The sequence below is a fragment of the Rhinichthys klamathensis genome, unplaced genomic scaffold (genome assembly GCF_029890125.1).
Source record: "Rhinichthys klamathensis goyatoka isolate OS25496 unplaced genomic scaffold, OSU_Roscu_1.1 h1tg000060l_1, whole genome shotgun sequence".
NCBI lineage: Eukaryota > Metazoa > Chordata > Actinopteri > Cypriniformes > Leuciscidae > Rhinichthys > Rhinichthys klamathensis.
This window is the reverse complement of record NW_026606605.1, coordinates 270,562-289,696: the sequence shown is the minus strand read 5'-3', so window position 1 is coordinate 289,696 and position 19,135 is coordinate 270,562. Positions and strand designations below refer to the sequence as shown.

At 39.8% G+C, this 19,135-nt stretch overlaps 1 protein-coding gene across 1 annotated transcript in view; it reads right to left on the bottom strand.

Annotated features, from left to right (window-relative positions):
* The window catches only part of invs (inversin), a 36,636-nt gene extending 17,618 nt beyond the window's left edge, over positions 1–19,018 (bottom strand). The window contains exons 1-5 of the mRNA XM_056249461.1: positions 18,833–19,018; positions 17,603–17,714; positions 12,555–12,639; positions 9,368–9,534; positions 7,450–7,623 (exon numbers count right to left, since the gene is read on the bottom strand). Of these exons, the coding sequence (XP_056105436.1) occupies positions 7,450–7,623; positions 9,368–9,534; positions 12,555–12,639; positions 17,603–17,605 (429 nt within the window). The 5' untranslated portion in view covers positions 17,606–17,714; positions 18,833–19,018. The remainder of the gene's footprint in view (positions 1–7,449; positions 7,624–9,367; positions 9,535–12,554; positions 12,640–17,602; positions 17,715–18,832) is intronic.
* Positions 19,019–19,135: the final 117 nt, after the last annotated feature.

The window sequence follows — 19,135 nt, the reverse complement described above, 5'->3', positions numbered from 1 at the left end:
AGAATCTCTTTCTTCATGCTTAAATCGTTGTGCTACAACTCAACCTACGGAATTCTTAGTCATTGTAGAAGGTGCAATTAGAAGATTCTTACCTTTCTTCACAGCATCCGATGGCTTCTACTTGCCGGATCTGTTCGGGCACCCATCAGTTTTGTCGCCTGCTTGGGCCTCGCCCACGCCGAGGCGGCTTTGATGGATGGCACGTGCGCCCACTGCGCTGAGCTGCCAGTGCGCGCCCTCAGAGCCAGAAGGGAAATGGCTCGAGCAACACCGGGGTTTGGGCCCACTGCCACCAGCGAGCCGCTGGTGGGCCCTTCCACGCCCAAGGACAAGGAGTTCGACGCCGTCAGCTTCACGGACGTGAGCTTCCGCCCCCCCCCCCCTTCTCGAAGTGTGTAGACACGGCGCTTCCTCCCCTCAGATCGAGCGGAATGCGCATCCTGAATTAACTGGACGACTGGCTGATTTTAGCCCACTCGAGAGATGTGCTAATCGGTAACGTGGAGACGCTGCTTCGCCATCTGGATACGCTGGGACTGCGTGTGAACATGGAGAAAAGCGTGTTTATACCGAGTCATTCTATAACGTATCTGGGAGTACGTTTGAACTCGATGAAGATGCGAGCCCACCTCTCTCAAGAGCACATAGATACAATATCTTCGACTCTGCGCCGTTTCAGACCGGGCAGGTCCGTGTCGCTGAGGGAATTCCACAGGTCGGCGGAAGTCGACCTGTTCGCTACGAGCGAGAACACGCACTGTCAGGCGTTCTTCTCGCTATCCCACTCCCCTCTGACGGGGGATGCTCTGACATCGCGCTGGCCGGGAACCAGGCTTTACGTGTTCCCTCCGGTGAAGATTCTGCCTATGGTGTTGTGCAAAATTAGAGGAGAAAGCGTTTGTGATTCTTGTGGCCCCGAACTGGCCGAATCAGCCCTGGTTCGCGGACCTGAGAGAGTTATTGGTGGCTCCCCCATGGGAAATCCCCCTCAGGAAGGAGCTGCTGTCTCAAGCAAACGGCACGATATGGCACCCCAGCCCCGAGCTGTGGAACCTTCATGTGTGGCCGCTGCGGGGACTTTGAATGAGCAGGACACCCTGCACTCACGGGTGCTGAGCACACTCACGGAAGCGCGCGCCTTCTACCAGGCGCCTCTATGCTCTGAAATGGGGAGTGTTCATGAAATGGTGCCAAGACATCGGTGTTGACCCGGGTAGCTGTCCCGTGTCGGATGTTCTGCGGTTTCTCCAGCACAGATTGGATAACGACCGGGAGTTTGCCATCCATGCTAAAGGTGTATGTGGCCGCTATTGCTGCTTTTCATTCCCCAGTTGACGGGCAATCGATCGGTAAGCACGCTCTGGTGATCAAGTTTCTCAGGGGAGCGAGGAGATTGTGTCCTTCACGGCCGCCATCCGTGCCGCCGTGGGATTTAGCTCTAGTTTTGAGGGCTTTATCTTTACCGCCGTTCGAGCTGCTTGCCTCGATCGCGATTAAGGAGCTTTCCCTGAAGACGGCTTTGCTTCTCGCTCTCGCGTCGGTGAAGCGCATTGGTGACCTGCAAGCGTTCTCAGTGAACGACGATTGCGTCTATTTCGGCCCTGGAGACTGCAGCGTCCCTTTCCGGCCGAGACCAGGCTACGTTCCGAAGTCTCTCAATACACCATTCAGAGCGCAGGTTGTCTCCCTGCCCGCCTTATCTGCTGAGCCTTCAGCCTCGCGTGACGCTAACGTTCAGAGCGCCGTTTGACCTGTCAGGGCTTTACGGATGTATATGGACCGCTCGGCCGCCTTTCGTCAGTCGGACCAGCTGTTCGTGTGCTTTGGTGGATGTACTAAGGGACGTGGTGTTTCAAAACAGAGGCTTGCTCACTGGATTGTGGACGCTATTACTTTGGCTTATGATTGCCAGGGGAAGGATTGTCCCCTTAACATCAGGGCTCATTCAACGAGGGTGATCGCCTCTTCGTGGTCCTGGTCTAGAGGTATGTCTATACAGGATTTATGTCTCGCTGCTGGCTGGTCTTCTCAGAACACTTTCGCCAGGTTTTACAAGCTGGACGTACCCTCTGTAGCGTCACAAATACTTTCGGTGAGTTGAGCGTTTATTCATGTGTATGTATGCAGTAGTTACCATTTTTGCTAACTCTGTATTATGTCTATTATGTGGCTGTCACCGCTAATGCCGTCAACACTGCGTTTACTCTAGTACTCAATACTTATTGTGTTGTCTGCCCTGTTCAGATTCAGTGCAGCCTTCACTATTTCATTGCCTTGGGATATGCAAATTTTGATAAGGTGTAGGCAGGCACGCCATTGGTCTAGTTTCTATCAGATACGTGTATTCCTAGCAGCGCGGCTATTGGCTGTATGAACTGTCTGTCAATACGGGTGGTGGAGCTTGACCCTGTCATTGGGCTTATCTCACTGCTCTCACGGCGGGATTTTATACAGTTCCCATATACGTCACGACGTAATGTCGAAGTAACCGCCTCGAAAGGGAACTCTCGTAACTATCGTAACCTCGGTTCCCTGAGAGGCGGGAACGAGAAATTACGTTAGCCGCCGTGTTCGCGTTCAGTCATGATTCTGACGTAATTGTCGCGCCCATGCAATTTATACTGCCCACGGTATGGCAGTATTTGCATGCTTCAGGTCAATTGGCCAGTTTCTCCAGCTGGCGTTAGCCCATAAGATTTCAGCAAAAGTGGAGAAGGGGAGGAGTTCCCATATACGTCACGACGTAATGTCTCGTTCCCGCCTCTCAGGGAACCGAGGTTACGATAGTAACCGGAGAGTTTTGTTGCCAGAGGAAGCACGAGCTGTAAAGGCTCCGCCCTCTTCTGGAAAGGGGGTGTGGAGCAGCAGCTCATTTGCATTTAAAGGGACACACACAAAAATACGTTTTTACTCACACCCAAATAGGGGCAAATTTGACAAGCTATAATAAATTATCTGTGAGGTATTTTGAGCTGAAAATTCACAGACACATTCTGGGGACACCAGAGACTTATATTACATACTGTGAAAAGGGGCATAATAGGTCCCATTTAAAGTGGTACTTATAAGTTTAAATTTTACATTTTAATTTAAAGTTATAAAGCATAAAGTTTAAATTCAATTACATGTAAATGTTACATTTTATTGAACCTAAAGTTACAATGTATGGTTTTGAATTGTATTAATCTGGGGGAAAAGCAGATTTCAAGTAGCAACTGTGACATTCTTAAAAAGTGCACTTTCTGAACTTGTACGTCATTCTAAATATTCTGTTCTACATACCTCTTTCCTTCTGTGTTCTATTATTGAATATTTGGGTTAAAACAACTTTAAAATGTACAATTTTAATTTCAACTTTAAGTAGAGTCAAATTTAAATTTGCATTAATTTAAACTAACATTAAAAAAAATTACATTTAAAAGTACACATTACAAATTTAAAATTATACTTTCTAATAATTCCAATTTTATATTTTGCAAATGTGAATTGTCAAGTGCTTGACAAAACTTTGTTCAAGGTTTGAGTTACAGCAGCATCTCAGCTGCACACATTAAATCACTGTTTGTCTATATATATGTGATGAGGTTCGGCTGGATTGCCCTCGAGTGTCACGAGAGGGCGCTCCACCTCTGCACTGCCTTCCCTTGGACTGTTCACGCACACACCCTGGACTGATTACTCACACCTGTTTCCACTGATCACTCTCACACCTGCATCTAGTTCCACACGCAGCTCCACACTCATTTATACCCCACTCTCACTTTCACTCATGGCTAAGTCTTGTTTCACTGTTGTGTACATCTCCGAGCGTTTCCTAGTTTTCCTAGTCTAGTCTGTTCCTGTCTGTGTATTTGACCCATTGCCTGTTTCCCGGATTCCGTCTCGTTTGCCGCCTGCCTCTGTCATCTCGCCTGGTTTCTGATCCTGAGTATTGCCTTGTCTCCTATGCTGTGTTTGCTGTCTGTGACCCTTGCCTGTCTGACTACCCTGTGAATAAACTCACGCTGCGTTTGGATCTAACCTTGTCTGGTTGTTCATGACTATATATATATATATATATATATATATATATATATACACACTCACCTAAAGGATTATTAGGAACACCTGTTCAATTTTTCATTAATGCAATTATCTAATCAACCAATCACATGGCAGTTGCTTCAATGCATTTAGGGGTGTGGTCCTGGTCAAGACAATCTCCTGAACTCCAAACTGAATGTCAGAATGGGAAAGGTGATTTAAGCAATTTTGAGCGTGGCATGGTTGTTGGTGCCAGACGTGCCGGTCTGAGTATTTCACAATCTGCTCAGTTACTGAGATTTTCACGCACAACCATTTCTAGGGTTTACAAAGAATAGTGTGAAAAGGGAAAAACATCCAGTATGCGGCAGTCCTGTGGGCGAAAATCCCTTGTTGATGCTAGAGGTCAGAGGAGAATGGGCCGACTGATTCAAGCTGATAGAAGAGCAACTTTGACTGAAATAACCACTCGTTACAACCGAGGTATGCAGCAAAGCATTTGTGAAGCCACAACACGCACAACCTTGAGGTGGATGGGCTACAACAGCAGAAGACCCCACCGGGTACCACTCATCTCCACTACAAATAGGAAAAAGAGGCTACAATTTGCAAGAGCTCACCAAAATTGGACAGTTGAAGAAAATTTTGCCTGGTCTGATGAGTCTCGATTTCTGTTGAGACATTCAGATGGTAGAGTCAGAATTTGGCGTAAACAGAATGAGAACATGGATCCATCATGCCTTGTTGTTACCACTGTGCAGGCTGGTGGTGGTGGTGTAATGGTGTGGGGGATGTTTTCTTGGCACACTTTAGGCCCCTTAGTGCCAATTGGGCATCGTTTAAATGCCACGGCCTACCTGAGTATTGTTTCTGACTATGTCCATCCCTTTATGGCCACCATGTACCCATCCTCTGATGGCTACTTCCAGCAGGATAATGCACCATGTCACAAAGCTCGAATCATTTCAAATTGGTTTCTTGAACATGACAATGAGTTCACTGTACTAAAATGGCCCCCACAGTCACCAGATCTCAGTCCAATAGAGCATCTTTGGGATGTGGTGGAACGGGAGCTTCCTGCCCTGGATGTGCATCCCACAAATCTCCATCAACTGCAAGATGCTATCCTATCAATATGGGCCAACATTTCTAAAGAATGCTTACAGCACCTTGTTGAATCAATGCCACGTAGAATTAAGGCAGTTCTGAAGGCGAAAGGGGGTCAAACACAGTATTAGTATGGTGTTCCTAATAATCCTTTAGGTGAGTGTGTATATATATATATATATATATATATATATCAGTTGTAGCTTTACAAATACCATTTTTTTGTGTGTGTCAGGCCAGTTTGGCCCTCTCAGCTTGAGACTCTGGCCCCTGGTAGTCAGAGGTCAAAATTCATTATTGTCAGTATTACTAATATTTTTGGTAAATTCTGATAAATAGTTTGAGCTTTTCCTCATTTGTAAGTACTTGACTTTGGATGAATTGTCTGCTAAATGGTTACATTTTAAATAGATGCTGGTCTCCAGCTTCTTCACAAGCTTAAACAGCAGGACATCCTTGGTCAAGTTTGATTTAAAACTTTTTGAAAAAGGTTACCTCAAAAGCACACATGCCCTTCTCTCTTCATCCATCACATAAAGTTTCCTCAGCAACTTACAAACAGCCAATGTGGAAAGTGAAGACTGAAGACGCACTAGATGAGCTATTTTTTGCATCTGGCCACAGAACAAGCCTCATCACGAGAAATCATGATTCTGCTTATCAAATTATTACAAAACCAACAGACGGATAAAGGCCTGCAAACAAAACTCCCTTATGTGACTCAATGGGAGCACTGATACAACCACAGTGTCCACACGCGCACACACTCATGCTAGCGTAATCACAACCATACACACACACAAACACAGAGAGAATAATGATTTAAAACAGGAGCCTTAATAACCCTGGTAGCTTTGAGCAGTTTGTCTGTGGAATGAGATTTTAAATGACGGCGTATCTAAAGAGTCGCTGTATGTGCGTAGATCATCGGAAAGTAAACTGGGGTGAATGTTTACAGTAATTGGAGCCAAAGTGAATAAAGCTGCATGTGGTCTGGTAATCTGGAGCAGTTGATAGCAGTGTTTCCCAGGAAAGCACGGGGCGCATATAAGCATCTCTCCAACCTCTCCTTTTGCTCTATGGTGACCAGCATATATCTTCTTAATCTAGTCTGTGTTTGCTAATCCTAGTACTATAGCTATTATTATTACCAGTATTATAGCTCATAGAGTACAAATATTTCAGTAAAGTACAACAGCAGTGCCAACCAGTAAAGAAACTCTTTCCAGTTTCATTGAACCCGTACGGCACATATCTATGAATGTCTGTTTCTGCGTGTTTCACTTTATATCTCATAATTGTGACTTTATATCTCAATTGCAACTTTATTTCTTATTTTTTTCGATTTTTTTTCATTGACTGTAAAAACATTTATAATGTTAGAAAATATTTCTAAATCAATGCTGTTTTTTTAAACTTTCTATACATCAAATAATCCTGAAAAAATGTATCAAGGTTTCCCAAAAACTATTAAACAGCACAACTGTTTTCAACACTGAAAATAAGAAGAAATGTTGACCAAATATATAATTTAGAATAATTCTTGAAGGATCATGTGACACTGAAGACTGAAGTAAAGGCTGTTAAAAAAATTCAGCTTTGCCATCACAGGACTAAATTACTCTTTAAAATATATTACCTTAGAAAACAGTTATTTCAAATTGTATTAATATTTCACAATATTACTGTTTTTACTGTTTGTTTTTTTGCAACCTTAATGAGCGTAAGAGACTTTCAAAAACATAAACAAATCTTACCAACCCCAAACTTTATTTCTCATAATTGCAACTATTTCTTGTAAATGTGACTTTGTTTCTTGTAATTGCAATTTTATTTATTTTATCACACAATGGGAATTTATTTGTTATTTTATATCTCACAATTTGCTATATTTTTTATTCTGAGGTGGAATCCATACATATCGTCTTTGTTGTGAATTTGGGTTGGCCTCTGTGATTCGTGGAAGACGTCTTTGGCATGCAGCGAGTGTGACCGTCAGTCCACACACACACATAAGGTTAACATTGCGATGAGATCCTGAGCCTTGTAGGCGCCTGGCAAGCTCTCGCAGCAGCTCTGAGAAAATATATTTTATTAGACAATTTAAACAGAGCTCATATCCTCCAGAGAAACATCAGAGGGTGCACAGACCCCCTGCTGCTTTACGGCATATATGCAACCACAAACACACACGCATACATACACACACCACCTAACCTCACGTTCACCCCTGATCCCCACCCAAGCCATCTATATATGAGCCGCTGAGTGTGTGAGTGAGCATGTGTAGTGTCTGTATCTGTGTGTATCGTTCGGTACCTTATTCCTGTCCTGTGTGTCCACCTCACCAGGTGCCATGTGCTTGAGGAGCAGAGACAGAGGTTTGGAGCTCGAGTGACGGGTTGCCAGGTGTAATGGAGTCATTTCCTCCAGATCCTTCAAACGCCAATCGGCATGGCGTGACAGTAAGAGTTTCATGAAACGCACGTTGCCCTGAAAAGCATGTGCACATGCAAAAATACAATCAAATCAACAACTTTTAACATTAATTGCAGAAATATTTCGTCTGTTTGTAATGATTGGAGGATCACAACACCCTAATGAAGAATTTTTGTGTTTTGCTATGGTGCTGCTGATGGTGCCCATGCAATGGTATGTTGAACTGTGGTGTTCATGTGGATGTTGCAAGTTTATGTCTGGCTTCTGTCAAGGCCCAAAAATACTATCTTCTAGAATTATGATTTCAGTTCAGTTAGATGTACTCCTCTTTTGGATGTTTCCTGTGCAAAATGTGAAACCATATGCTTCAAAGTTGAAGTTTATAATTTGTTCTATGACCTTTCTGTTATCTGGGATATCCTAACAAAGACAGCAATATGTAAGCCAAGTCCTAAAAAAACATTTCACAAAATATTTAAACAGCACAACGATAATCATGATTATCGTTGATTAGAATGATTTCTGAAGGATCACGTGACACTGATGACTGTACTTAATATCCAAAGGTATTTGTAAGTTGATTTCCCCCGGAAGTGTAACAAAAAAAAAAGGAAAAAACTGCGGGGTGCCTAAAACAACCCAACCAGCCTGACACAGCAACATCTTTTTGTCCTTCCAATGGCAGACGGGGAGTATTTGTGAGGGGAAAAAAACCCTGATTGAAAATATTCATTATTTCTGCAATTTCATTTAGTGTCTCTAGAAATCACATATTTCACCTTCAAAAATGCACCCCAACTACTTTCTAAATGCATGTTATTGTTCTTTTTGTGAACATCAAGGCATTCGTTTCATTTTTTAACAAATTTGTAGACCTAATTTTTCATCAAAATATCGCAACTCTATCTTCTGGTGAAACGACTGACTTCTCTGTCCGGACGTATGCCCGACTTCTCCCATCATTTAGTCCGCTTCAACCCTGCCTCATTTATTACAATCCACTGCAAGTTTGCATTCAGATCTGCTCCCTTTCAATTTACAACTGAAAACTGAATACAATCAAGTCCCCGATCTACATTTTTTTCTTTTAAGTCTTTTAAGTTTTTCTTTTTTACTTTAAGTCATTTGACTGAATTATTATATAAGCAGATATTTTATCAGCATTTTAAAATGATAAATCATCCAAAGCCTGCAAAATATCTAAATGGAGTAAAAAAAAAACCCAGTGCTTTATTATTGGGCTGCGTTTGGGATATAGAGAAGGCTGCTTATCCATCTAAAGGGTCTGAATGTGTCTGAGTGCGAATGGCCCTCCCCTCTCATCAAGTATCCTCCCAGGCCTCCTTAGCTCCTGTGTAAAACATTCCAGGGAGAGCCCTCGTGTGTGTGTGTCAGGGTTCTCAGTCTCTATTCCCAGCCCAATTAGACTGTTAATCCCTGAGCTACAGCTCTTATTGATCTAGATGTCAGAGTGTTACCCATCAATCCAGTCCCTCCCTGTATTCCTCTCCTCACACTCTTCTCCTTTCCTCTCCACTCTGCTCTGCTCTCATATCCAATCCTCTTGTCTCATTCAAACCATCCTGTTTACTAAGTCAAAATACCATAACACATACAGGCGCTCTCATATTTAAATCTCAGGGAGAAATGTGTCAACATCACAAACACTAGAGGGCAGTAAACCCTAGCAACACCAACCTTTTGTAAGTCTCTATCAGAAACAGGGTCAGCTCAGAGACAGACGGCTGTGTGTGTGTGTGTGTGTGTGTGTGTGTGTGTGTGTGTGTGTGTGTGTCACCTTCTGTGCTGCGAGGTGCAGTGCAGTCCTCTGACTGTGGTCAGTCTTGTTGACGGCTGCGCCGGCCTTAAGCAGCACCTCTGCACAGTCCAAGCGGTCAGCCAGAACACAATACATCAGAGGGGTCCGGCCGAATTGATCCTCGCTGTCCCGCAGACTAGACTCTGCTGTGAACACAAAGCACACACACACACACACACACACACACATAAATGAGTCAACCCTAGCCTGTTATTGGAATCCACACTTAATATAAAATGAAATAGGTAGTGAGATATTAAATAGTGAGTGATGTATTGAATATTCACAGTAGATTTAAGACGATTTTGCTGGCGATATAAAACTAAGCAATATTCGCAATGATTTTAATGGTATTTTTGTGTGGTTATTAAGTTTACTACTGACCGTCAACACTTACGCTACCTGGTTAACGTACTGCAACTTTTAGGTATTTGAAGTGTGAACCAGTGGACACTTTGCTATCCCATAAGGCCATGGAAATTAAATTTGAAAATATGAGATCTTTTTTTTTTTACAGAAACTTCTTCCATAAATTGCTAAATGGTATTTGTTGATATCGGAGTAAATTATCTACATGGTTGTAGTTACATCCTAGGTTAAAAAACATACAATGCAACATGGCAGATGTAATGTCACACAATATATTCATACTAAAGAAGAATGAACTTTAATGGTCAAGAAATCAATTCCTCATTGAATTCAGTACATTCTTAGAAAGTATGGTGTATATAAATTAAAATTATTAAACATTATTCTTAATTTAACTTGAGATTAAGTTAAGTTTTTTTTACTTAACTAGGTTTTTACTGTATTTTAATTCTCATATTGAACATTTTGAATGTACTTTGTAACAATGACTGGTTGAAATCAAGATTTCACTGTTTAAAAAAATCTAATTTTAAGCTATTTCAAAGTAATATGTAAATATATATATATATATATATATATATATATATATATATATATATATATATATATATATATATATATATATATATAATTTTAAGCTATTTCAAAGTAATATATATATATATATATATATATATATATATATATATATATATATATATATATATATATATATATACATATTACTTTGAAATAGATTTTTTTAGATTTTTAGATTTTTTAAATAGCTTAAATTTAGATTTCATATATATATATATAATTTTAAGCTATTTCAAAGTAATATATATATATATATATATACACAGTATATATATATATTTACATATTACTTTGAAATAGATTTATTTTTTATTTTTAGATAGCTTAAATTTAGATTTCATATATATATATATATATATATATATATATATATATATATAATTTTAAGATATTTCAAAGTAATATATATACGTATATATATATATATATATATATATATATATATATATATATATATATATATATGCTGAATATTGTCAAAAGGATAAAAAAAAGTGTGTGTGTGAAAAGTTCAGATGCAAAACCCTCTAAATCCGTCAGACTTATTTTCTTTAAATGAGCATTTTTTTATCAGGCTCCTATGTTCACATCCAGTAGTTTCATTTTAAAGGTACTGATAAGGTTATTAGTCAGTGAATAAAATAACATTTTTTCAAAAATGTCACTTTAGTCAATTCAGTGATTTTTAACAAATTAGATTTTCTTTTGCGTCAAAAACAGTTAAATCCACTTGTGCTTTTTTCGCAAAAACCTCTAAATCCACCTCTTTGGGACAAGACATAGTAAATAGCTGAAAAATCACTAAAAATGTAACTAGAAACACTGAAAAAGATTAGAGCACATTCATTTCAAAACTAAACAGTAGACAAACCTCTTTACAGGGGGGCTGAATGAGATCTGCGATTATTTGCAAATCCCACCCCATTTGTCTGCAGTCACCTTTCTGCCCTGTCTGAATAAAGACAAATTTTATCCATCTTTGTAATGTAGGCTACAAAATCTGCTTCAAAATCCCAGCGCTGTCGTCATCGTGTAAAGCCCGCCCCAACGTTTCTGATTGGTGCCTCGATTTCGGCGGATTGGAAATGGGCTTGAATGAGCTCTTTGCCAGACTAACTTTCAGAGCAAATCTAAATTTGCCGGAAGTTGTCTGGGTTTTCCCAGGCTAATAATCAAGTAGAACAGAGCAACATTCTTAAACATCAATATCTGTGCATTTTGTATAAGAAGCTTATAAGACTTAAGTAGTGTAAAGTAATATTATAATGTATATCTCAAGTATAATAAATCAGACTCCTTCAGAGTTACAGCACTGCACCAAGAACTGTTATGAGTGCATGCTACACTTGCGACCAAGCCATTTCCACAGTACAGATTTTCTTTTGCCTTGTAACGGGAAGAGTTTTGAGGTAAACGACGTTTTCTTCTGCCATTTGATGTCAGTAGGACAGGCTCATCCATTTCATCGTACTCCATCTTAAAAATGTAAAAAATCTGAATCCAAAACCAAAACAATCTCCTCAGCCGTCTCAAAAAATCCGTCTCCTCAGCGCGCCGCTCTATTGAGACAGCCTGTACTGATTCGCGCCTTCTGATTGGTTCTCGGGATGTAGCGGCTTTTGCTGCCAAAAGGAAGTGGCGTCTAGAGGCTTTTGCCGACAAACTGATATTTCTGAATGGGCTGGGCTGAGATTTAGAGGATTTGAAGCAAATATATTTGTTGAACATGTACTATGTTCAGATAGCTTTCACTCAATGTCATTATCTCATTTTTGACGGAGGTGGCGTTTAGAGGCTTTTGCATCTGAACTCTTCGTATATATATTGTATAGCATTCAAAAGTTTGGGGGCAGTACGTTTTTTATTCAGCAAGGATGCATTAAATTGATCAAACTGTTTTCAACATTGATACTAATGAGAAATGTTTCTTGAGCAGCAAATCAGAATAGTAGGATGATTTCTGAATGAAAATTCAGCTTTGCCATTACATGAATAAATTACATTTTAAAATATATTAAATAAAACTTAAATTGTAATGATAATTACACTGTAATTACACTAATAATTCACTATATGTTTTCAAATAAAGCAGCATTGTTGAGCAAAAGAGACTTATTTCAAAACCAATTAAAAACTTTTTTAGATATATCGCACAGGCTTACACAGAAAACATAGTGAATAGCATGGAGCATTATAAGCATGAAAATATGTGTGATACCTGTGATCAGCCTCTGTAAGGTGTTCTTGTCTCCATTCACAGCGGCCGCATGCACCTGAGATGGATTCTGGGGGAGCAGCATCGCCTGGTGCACAAACACACATCAGCGGTCATGCAATATGTTTACTCAGGGGCCAAACATCAAGATTATCCGCTTGTTAAGTCTGACGTCACGTGTCACTGTTTCTGGGTTCAAGCGCTCTATTAGATACCAAAAGCAAACAACAAACAGTGCTAATATACACTCATGGTGTGCTGTAATAATACTGAAAAATCATGATCCTAAATTTTATATCCATAGCATACACTGTAAGGTTTTACAAGCTTTAGCTTAAAAGTGTGATATGAATAAATCGTGCTTATCAATTGCTGTTGAGATAGTATTCTCAATTGAAACGAATGGAGGCTTGGACCCAGAAACAGTATTCCCCACTTAACATCACAACTTAACAAGCGGATAGGCCTAGAATCTAAACTCACGCTTTCTGAATCCACCTTTGAACCACTCTTAGTGGTTCAGCCAGAATTCTGGGTAATCCTCAGACAGGAAGTAAGGGGGCAAATCCCCCACTGGGACACACCCTGCCCCACTCATCTCTTATTCATACTCATCAATATTGCAAGAGACTAAAAAAAATCAATTACGTACACAAATCCACACTAAATGTGTGCCAAGCATGTTTATGACTGCAGAAATAACTTTTTCAATGAGCACTTTAACCCAGTCATACATTCCCCTTTTCTTTGCCATTCTTTCTCGTCTCGCACAGACACAACTAATTAGCCGCTCTGTTCTCACGCACCTCATGAGAGGGTAATTGGGGTTAGTTAATGCAGACTCATAAAACTACTAAGGGTTACAACTAGTTCAGTAGCATGTGTTTTTGTGTGTGTATGTTCTGATTAAAGCCTTTAAATGCTCTCCGATACACTATAATTCAGCTTTATATGACTCTACGTACTTAAACGAAGGAAATCAGACATCACAAAAAAAAAGCATGCACACACACAGTCTGCTTTTGGGATCACGATGTGGAAAAAAGACAGCAGGGGGATGCCTTTGACAAAGGTGTACGCGTGAGCTCTATCTGTACGTGTACTGGCGAGCGTGTTTGCGTCTGACCACACGTTAGTGTGTGTGTGTGTGTGTGTGTGTGTGTGTGTGTGTGTGTGTGTGTGTGTGTGTGTGTGTGTGTGTGTGTGTGTGTGTGTGTGTGTGTGTGTGTGTGTGTGTGTGTGTGTGTGTGTGCGTGCGTGATCGCGTGGGAAGTGATTTTCCGTGAGAAAAGGTTTTTATGGAGGCTTCACTCATATCGACCACAAGCTTTCCTCGATTTCCTCCAGACTAGGACCCACACATACATGCAAACACACACTTGGGACTTAATAACAACAATGCCTGGCATACAAATCAAACGACTCTCGAATGAGAAATAAAAGGGATTCAGACTTCTTTGAAAAGAAGCTGGTAATTTTCAACATGTTCATATTTTTTAAATCAATTTTAAAAAAGGGAGAAGGAAAATCTAATATAAATTGTACTGTCATTATATTGATGATGCATTTGAATGGCGTATACTCATTTTTGACTAATTTAATTAACAACCTTTGCTGTTGTAGATTATCACAGCTTCAAATTTAAGTGTGAATCATTGCAACTAGTAATTCACTTAATAATAACATTTAAAGCAATAACCATTCAAAAAATATACAGCATCTGTCATATTAACTGTTTTTATGCCTTACAGAAATTCTGAAGTGAAAAGAAGCAGTATACTTATTAAATTAAAAAAAGTTTTAGATATATGTGTAAGAATTCTACACAAGGAGGAGAGCACTTAAATGTCCCCACAAAGATTGCATTATAATTTTTTGCCAGCCTCTAAAACAGCTTCTAAATCATAAGAACTTTTTTTGAAAAGGTAAAAAATACAGAAAGTTTTCTGTGATGGGTTGGTTCAGGGGTAGGGTTAGAGGGTAGAATATACAGTTTGAACAGTATAAAAATCATTACATCTATGAAATGTCCCCATAAAACATGAAAACCCAACATGTGTGTGTGTGTGTGTGTGTGTGTGTGCGTGCGTGCGTGCGTGCGTGCGTGTGTGTGTGTGGGCAAGCATCCAGCTTGTCTAGCCCAGCCAAATGACTCCCCACCAGCATCTTATTGAACAACCAGCTGAGTCAGGATTTAGGGAGAAAGAGAGACAGAGAGAGAGAGAAAAAAAGAAATAATAATGAAGAACAAACCACAGGGTCAGAAGTTGAGCTGTGTGCACATTTGTCAGTAAAGCAGTGCCTGGCATTGCAATAGCAGATCTGTATGATTCACATCAACATCTCCATTTCCAAAAACAGAGCTTTTATTCAAATCTCTTCTAAGTATCTCGCTGAGAGACACCGGTTCTTTCATCTAATGCCCAGAGGGCAAATCCTCCATACTTTCTCCAAGGAGAAAGGACTCCATGCTGTGGATGCATGCAAGCATCCCTGCGGATGCCATCCATAGTGTGTCTTGACTGACATGATCACCTTGTGCCTCATTAGCTGTCGTCTCCCACAATGCAGAGCGACAAATGAGCCCCTCTGGTGAACGAGGTGTGCCTTCCAATGGGCAAAGTAATGCAATTATATAGTTCCAAATGTGTCAGTCACAACAAGTGAAAAACACGTGTGCTATTAAACAGTTAAACAATACACACTGTCGAATGTGTGAAATCTAAGACATATAACAAACACACTGCACATAGGACAGTGGTAGAGAATTCTGTGCACATATATATAAATAAACACACACATAATAACCAACGCGTAGCACTTTTTATTCAATATTGCTATCAAAACATAAAACAGAATTCCCAGAATTGGCTTTCATTGTCCAATAACAGATTTCCATCTTGCTTATGAGTATAAATCAAGAAATTATTCAAAATTGAATAATTTTTAAGTCACCAATTTTCAGTAGCCAACAAATGTGCTTTAATTTCAGAGCTGAAAGCTCTCTAAAAAACTCATTTCATTTCAAAAAGACATTTCAAGCTCATTTCAATACAAACTCAACCGGAAATAGTGATGCCATGTCATGCAGGTTACCTGGACAAAGACGGCCTAAATGAGTCCAAGTATGCATTTTAACCAGTTTGACCCATTCAGGCCACGCGTCTATTTGCAGGCCAGTTGTGAACATGATAGGCAGCCATTATCTCGTTGACAGCTTTATCAGCCAATCACATTGATGTCCCTAACACTCACACCATGCGTTAGGACCATCAGCTCAGAGACCACAATGAGCAAATGGGAGGCAAAAGATATGCTGCCTACTTGATATCATATTTTGTACTGAACTTTTAGTACAGTGCCACCTCAAAGGAAACACCCTTTTTCTGTATGTTTTCACGAATGTATGGCATCATTCACTGATAAACTGAGGCTGGTGGTAATACGGCAGTGATTTGAACCGCAGCTGCTCCTGAGACTGAGAGACGGCACGGTCTGAGTCCCCGGAGCACACTTGGGCTGGGTTGCTCTGATAGGTCTCTTGGGCTGGACTCATAGCGAGGGGGGAAGTATCATGGCAGACCCTTTCTGACATCTCTAATGAGGCAGCCTAGAGAGAGATATCTCTCTTCCACCCTCCCATTCTCTCTTTTGCTCCCCCTTCTCTGTATCTCCGTTCCTCACTTTTTCTCTACTCACATAAACACGCACCCAAAGACACACACAGCCCCCCAGGCTATCCCCTGTCCTCCCTACAGCGACTAATTGGGCCAAATCTGTGATCTAATTAAACGTCCAATTAGTAGGAGAGGGGCCATTTAGCCGCTGGCTACACCGCTGTGCGCGGGAAATAATGTGATTGAAAAACAAACAGAAAATCAATGAGAAAGAGCGAGAGAGAGGGAAAAGAGAAGAAGAGAGAGAGACACAGTGGAAATGAAAAAGATGAAACAAGATTTGAATCAGTTGGGTGTTTATAAGGTTAGAAAGCAATGAACGACACACACTGTGTTCCATCACAGATCATGTAGATGTGTGTATCTGCCCGCTCTCTCCCTCAGCAATAACCCCTTGAACACATGCTAATTACATTATTCTCAAAACACACGTTAACTGCATTATTCTATTGGTGCAGTCAGTAAGTACATTATTCTATTAACACGCTCAAAGAACCATAAAAATCAGCACATCATCAATTATTAACAGCTCACTTAACCCTGGAGAGAGCCAAGCTTCCCTCAGAAACATTCACTTACCCTTCGCTTCATTAAATATTAATATAAGGGGTCACATTCAACATTGAGGCCATTGAATGGATTGTTTTCATTCATACTGTACACGCTGAGGCTAAAGGGACACAAGGGTCAAACTAAAGTGGGAATTCCACATTTCAATTGTATTGTTTCTCATGGCACAATGAAACATACCAAATTGTGAGGATGTCATTTTTACTTGTATGTATATATATATATATATATATATGTATATATACACAAACAAAAATGATGTATATATATATATATATATATTATATACATTTCAATTTCTAGTTCTAAATTAAGCACATATTGTATGTAAAATGATATCACATTAAAAAAAATCTGATTTAGAATTCGAATACCCAAATTACAAAGTATAGCTTATAAGTGAAATTTGCCAAAAGCTGAAATCTTCTGGTTCTGGTAGGCCATACCTCACGACAAGTGTATAATTAACAGCTTTTTAATTGCATTCTTCACACCTGCTATTTTACTCTGTGAAATGCATCTTGTTAATGTGACAAAATATTTAAAGAGAGTCATTTATAACTCTTTGATATGACAGAAGAAGTGTGGTGGAAATCTCTAAAGACATTAATGTGTCAGTAATATGCAAGCTTTTTGCAAGCAGCATAGTCTGTTTTTTAATCAAATTAACAAAACTGCTGTTGTCAATAATTAAACCACAAAAAAGTGTAAGTCTGTAAAAACACTTTTAAAACTCATAATGTATAATACAATACTCATGATCTCTTCTAAATCTCAGCACAGCTTTTGTTTTCTGACTCTTACCATGGTGATGTCCAGGAGGCAGGGGTGGCCTTAGCAGATGTTACCCAGCTAAGTGAAGCCTCGCTGGGCTTGGCGTAGCCGCAGGTCCCCCTAGCAGCTCTGATCTAGTGTTCTGCAGGAGAGAGAGCGGATCACTCACACACAGAGCACAAACCACCTGCTCTGACCTACTGTGCCAAACATTACCAGTGCTCAATGCCAAGGCCGACTTACAGGAGTGTGCTGACATAAAACGGTCGATCGACACTGGAGTCTTGCAAGAAACTATAGTCTACATTGACTTTTGAAATCTTAATTTTTGACTACAACTTACAGCTATTTGTTTTAAACAACCTGTTACTCTGTTAAAGCACACGTCAAGCGATGAACTAGATGTGTTTGAAATATATGCATTAAAATAACTGCAAAACAAAAGATAAAATGTCAACAATACCAAGAGGAAAATTGCATTGCTCATTGTTCTCAGTTGTGTTTCATTCAACTTTGTCTCAGATATCCTTTAAAATTATTTAGAAGAAATAATCAGTGAGTCATTATTAGCTGAAGTAAAGTAACAGTGTTTCGCTTCATCTGAATTATGCAGCTCTAAAGATTATCTCTTGGAGAATTTTATGACATTTGTTTCTACATAATGATATATCAGGCCTTAGTACCTTGGCAAATCTGAGCACAATTTGAGACATTGACATTGTTGAGAACTCTTCTGATACTCTAAATGAGACACATTTCCAAATTCCTTTACTTAAGAGACACAAACAATACAGATAACAGAGATCTCATTTGTATAAAACAGCCAGAATTAAAATCTGTACAATTATAAGAACCCATTTTCCAGGATTTTACAAGCTCATACACTTTTCCTAAACAAATGTACACTGTGCCTGAATAACAGTGTTGACACTTGACAGTTAATTTGTTTAGGTTGTACGTGGTGTGTTTGGATTGGTACTAGACAAATCACAAAGACAAAGTCATATTTATGAATCAGCTGCAGAGCTCACTGACATATTCATGAACTCTTTGTGCCTAAGCTGCAAAAAAATAAACAATTATTTTAACAAATGCAAACATAGTTACATAACTGCTGTAGTACTTCAACGACAGTAAATGACAGTGTCAATGAACTTTTAATCATTTATTAATCCCGCATTTGGATGTGTTTGCATGTAGCTTGATTGCTAAATATTCAAAAATCCCGTTATACAGTTGGGAAACGATGATGCAACTTACCACATTCAAGGTGAAACACAATTAATCTGATATTTCCATCTCTGACTTTAGACATCACAAATGTTTTAAACGCAATGCCGTGTTTTCGCTGTTTTCGTAAACTTGGGTACTTCAGCCCCGCTGTGGTCAATGATACTCCAAAAACTCTTGATACCGCAAACACATCTGGACACGTATGTAAATAAAACTACAATTACCAAGGACCACATTCTCCCCACACATTCCAAACTGGGATTGTAGTTTTTTGATAAACAAATCTTACTTGGCTGAACGACAAGAGTCCCAGTATGAAACTACATTTCC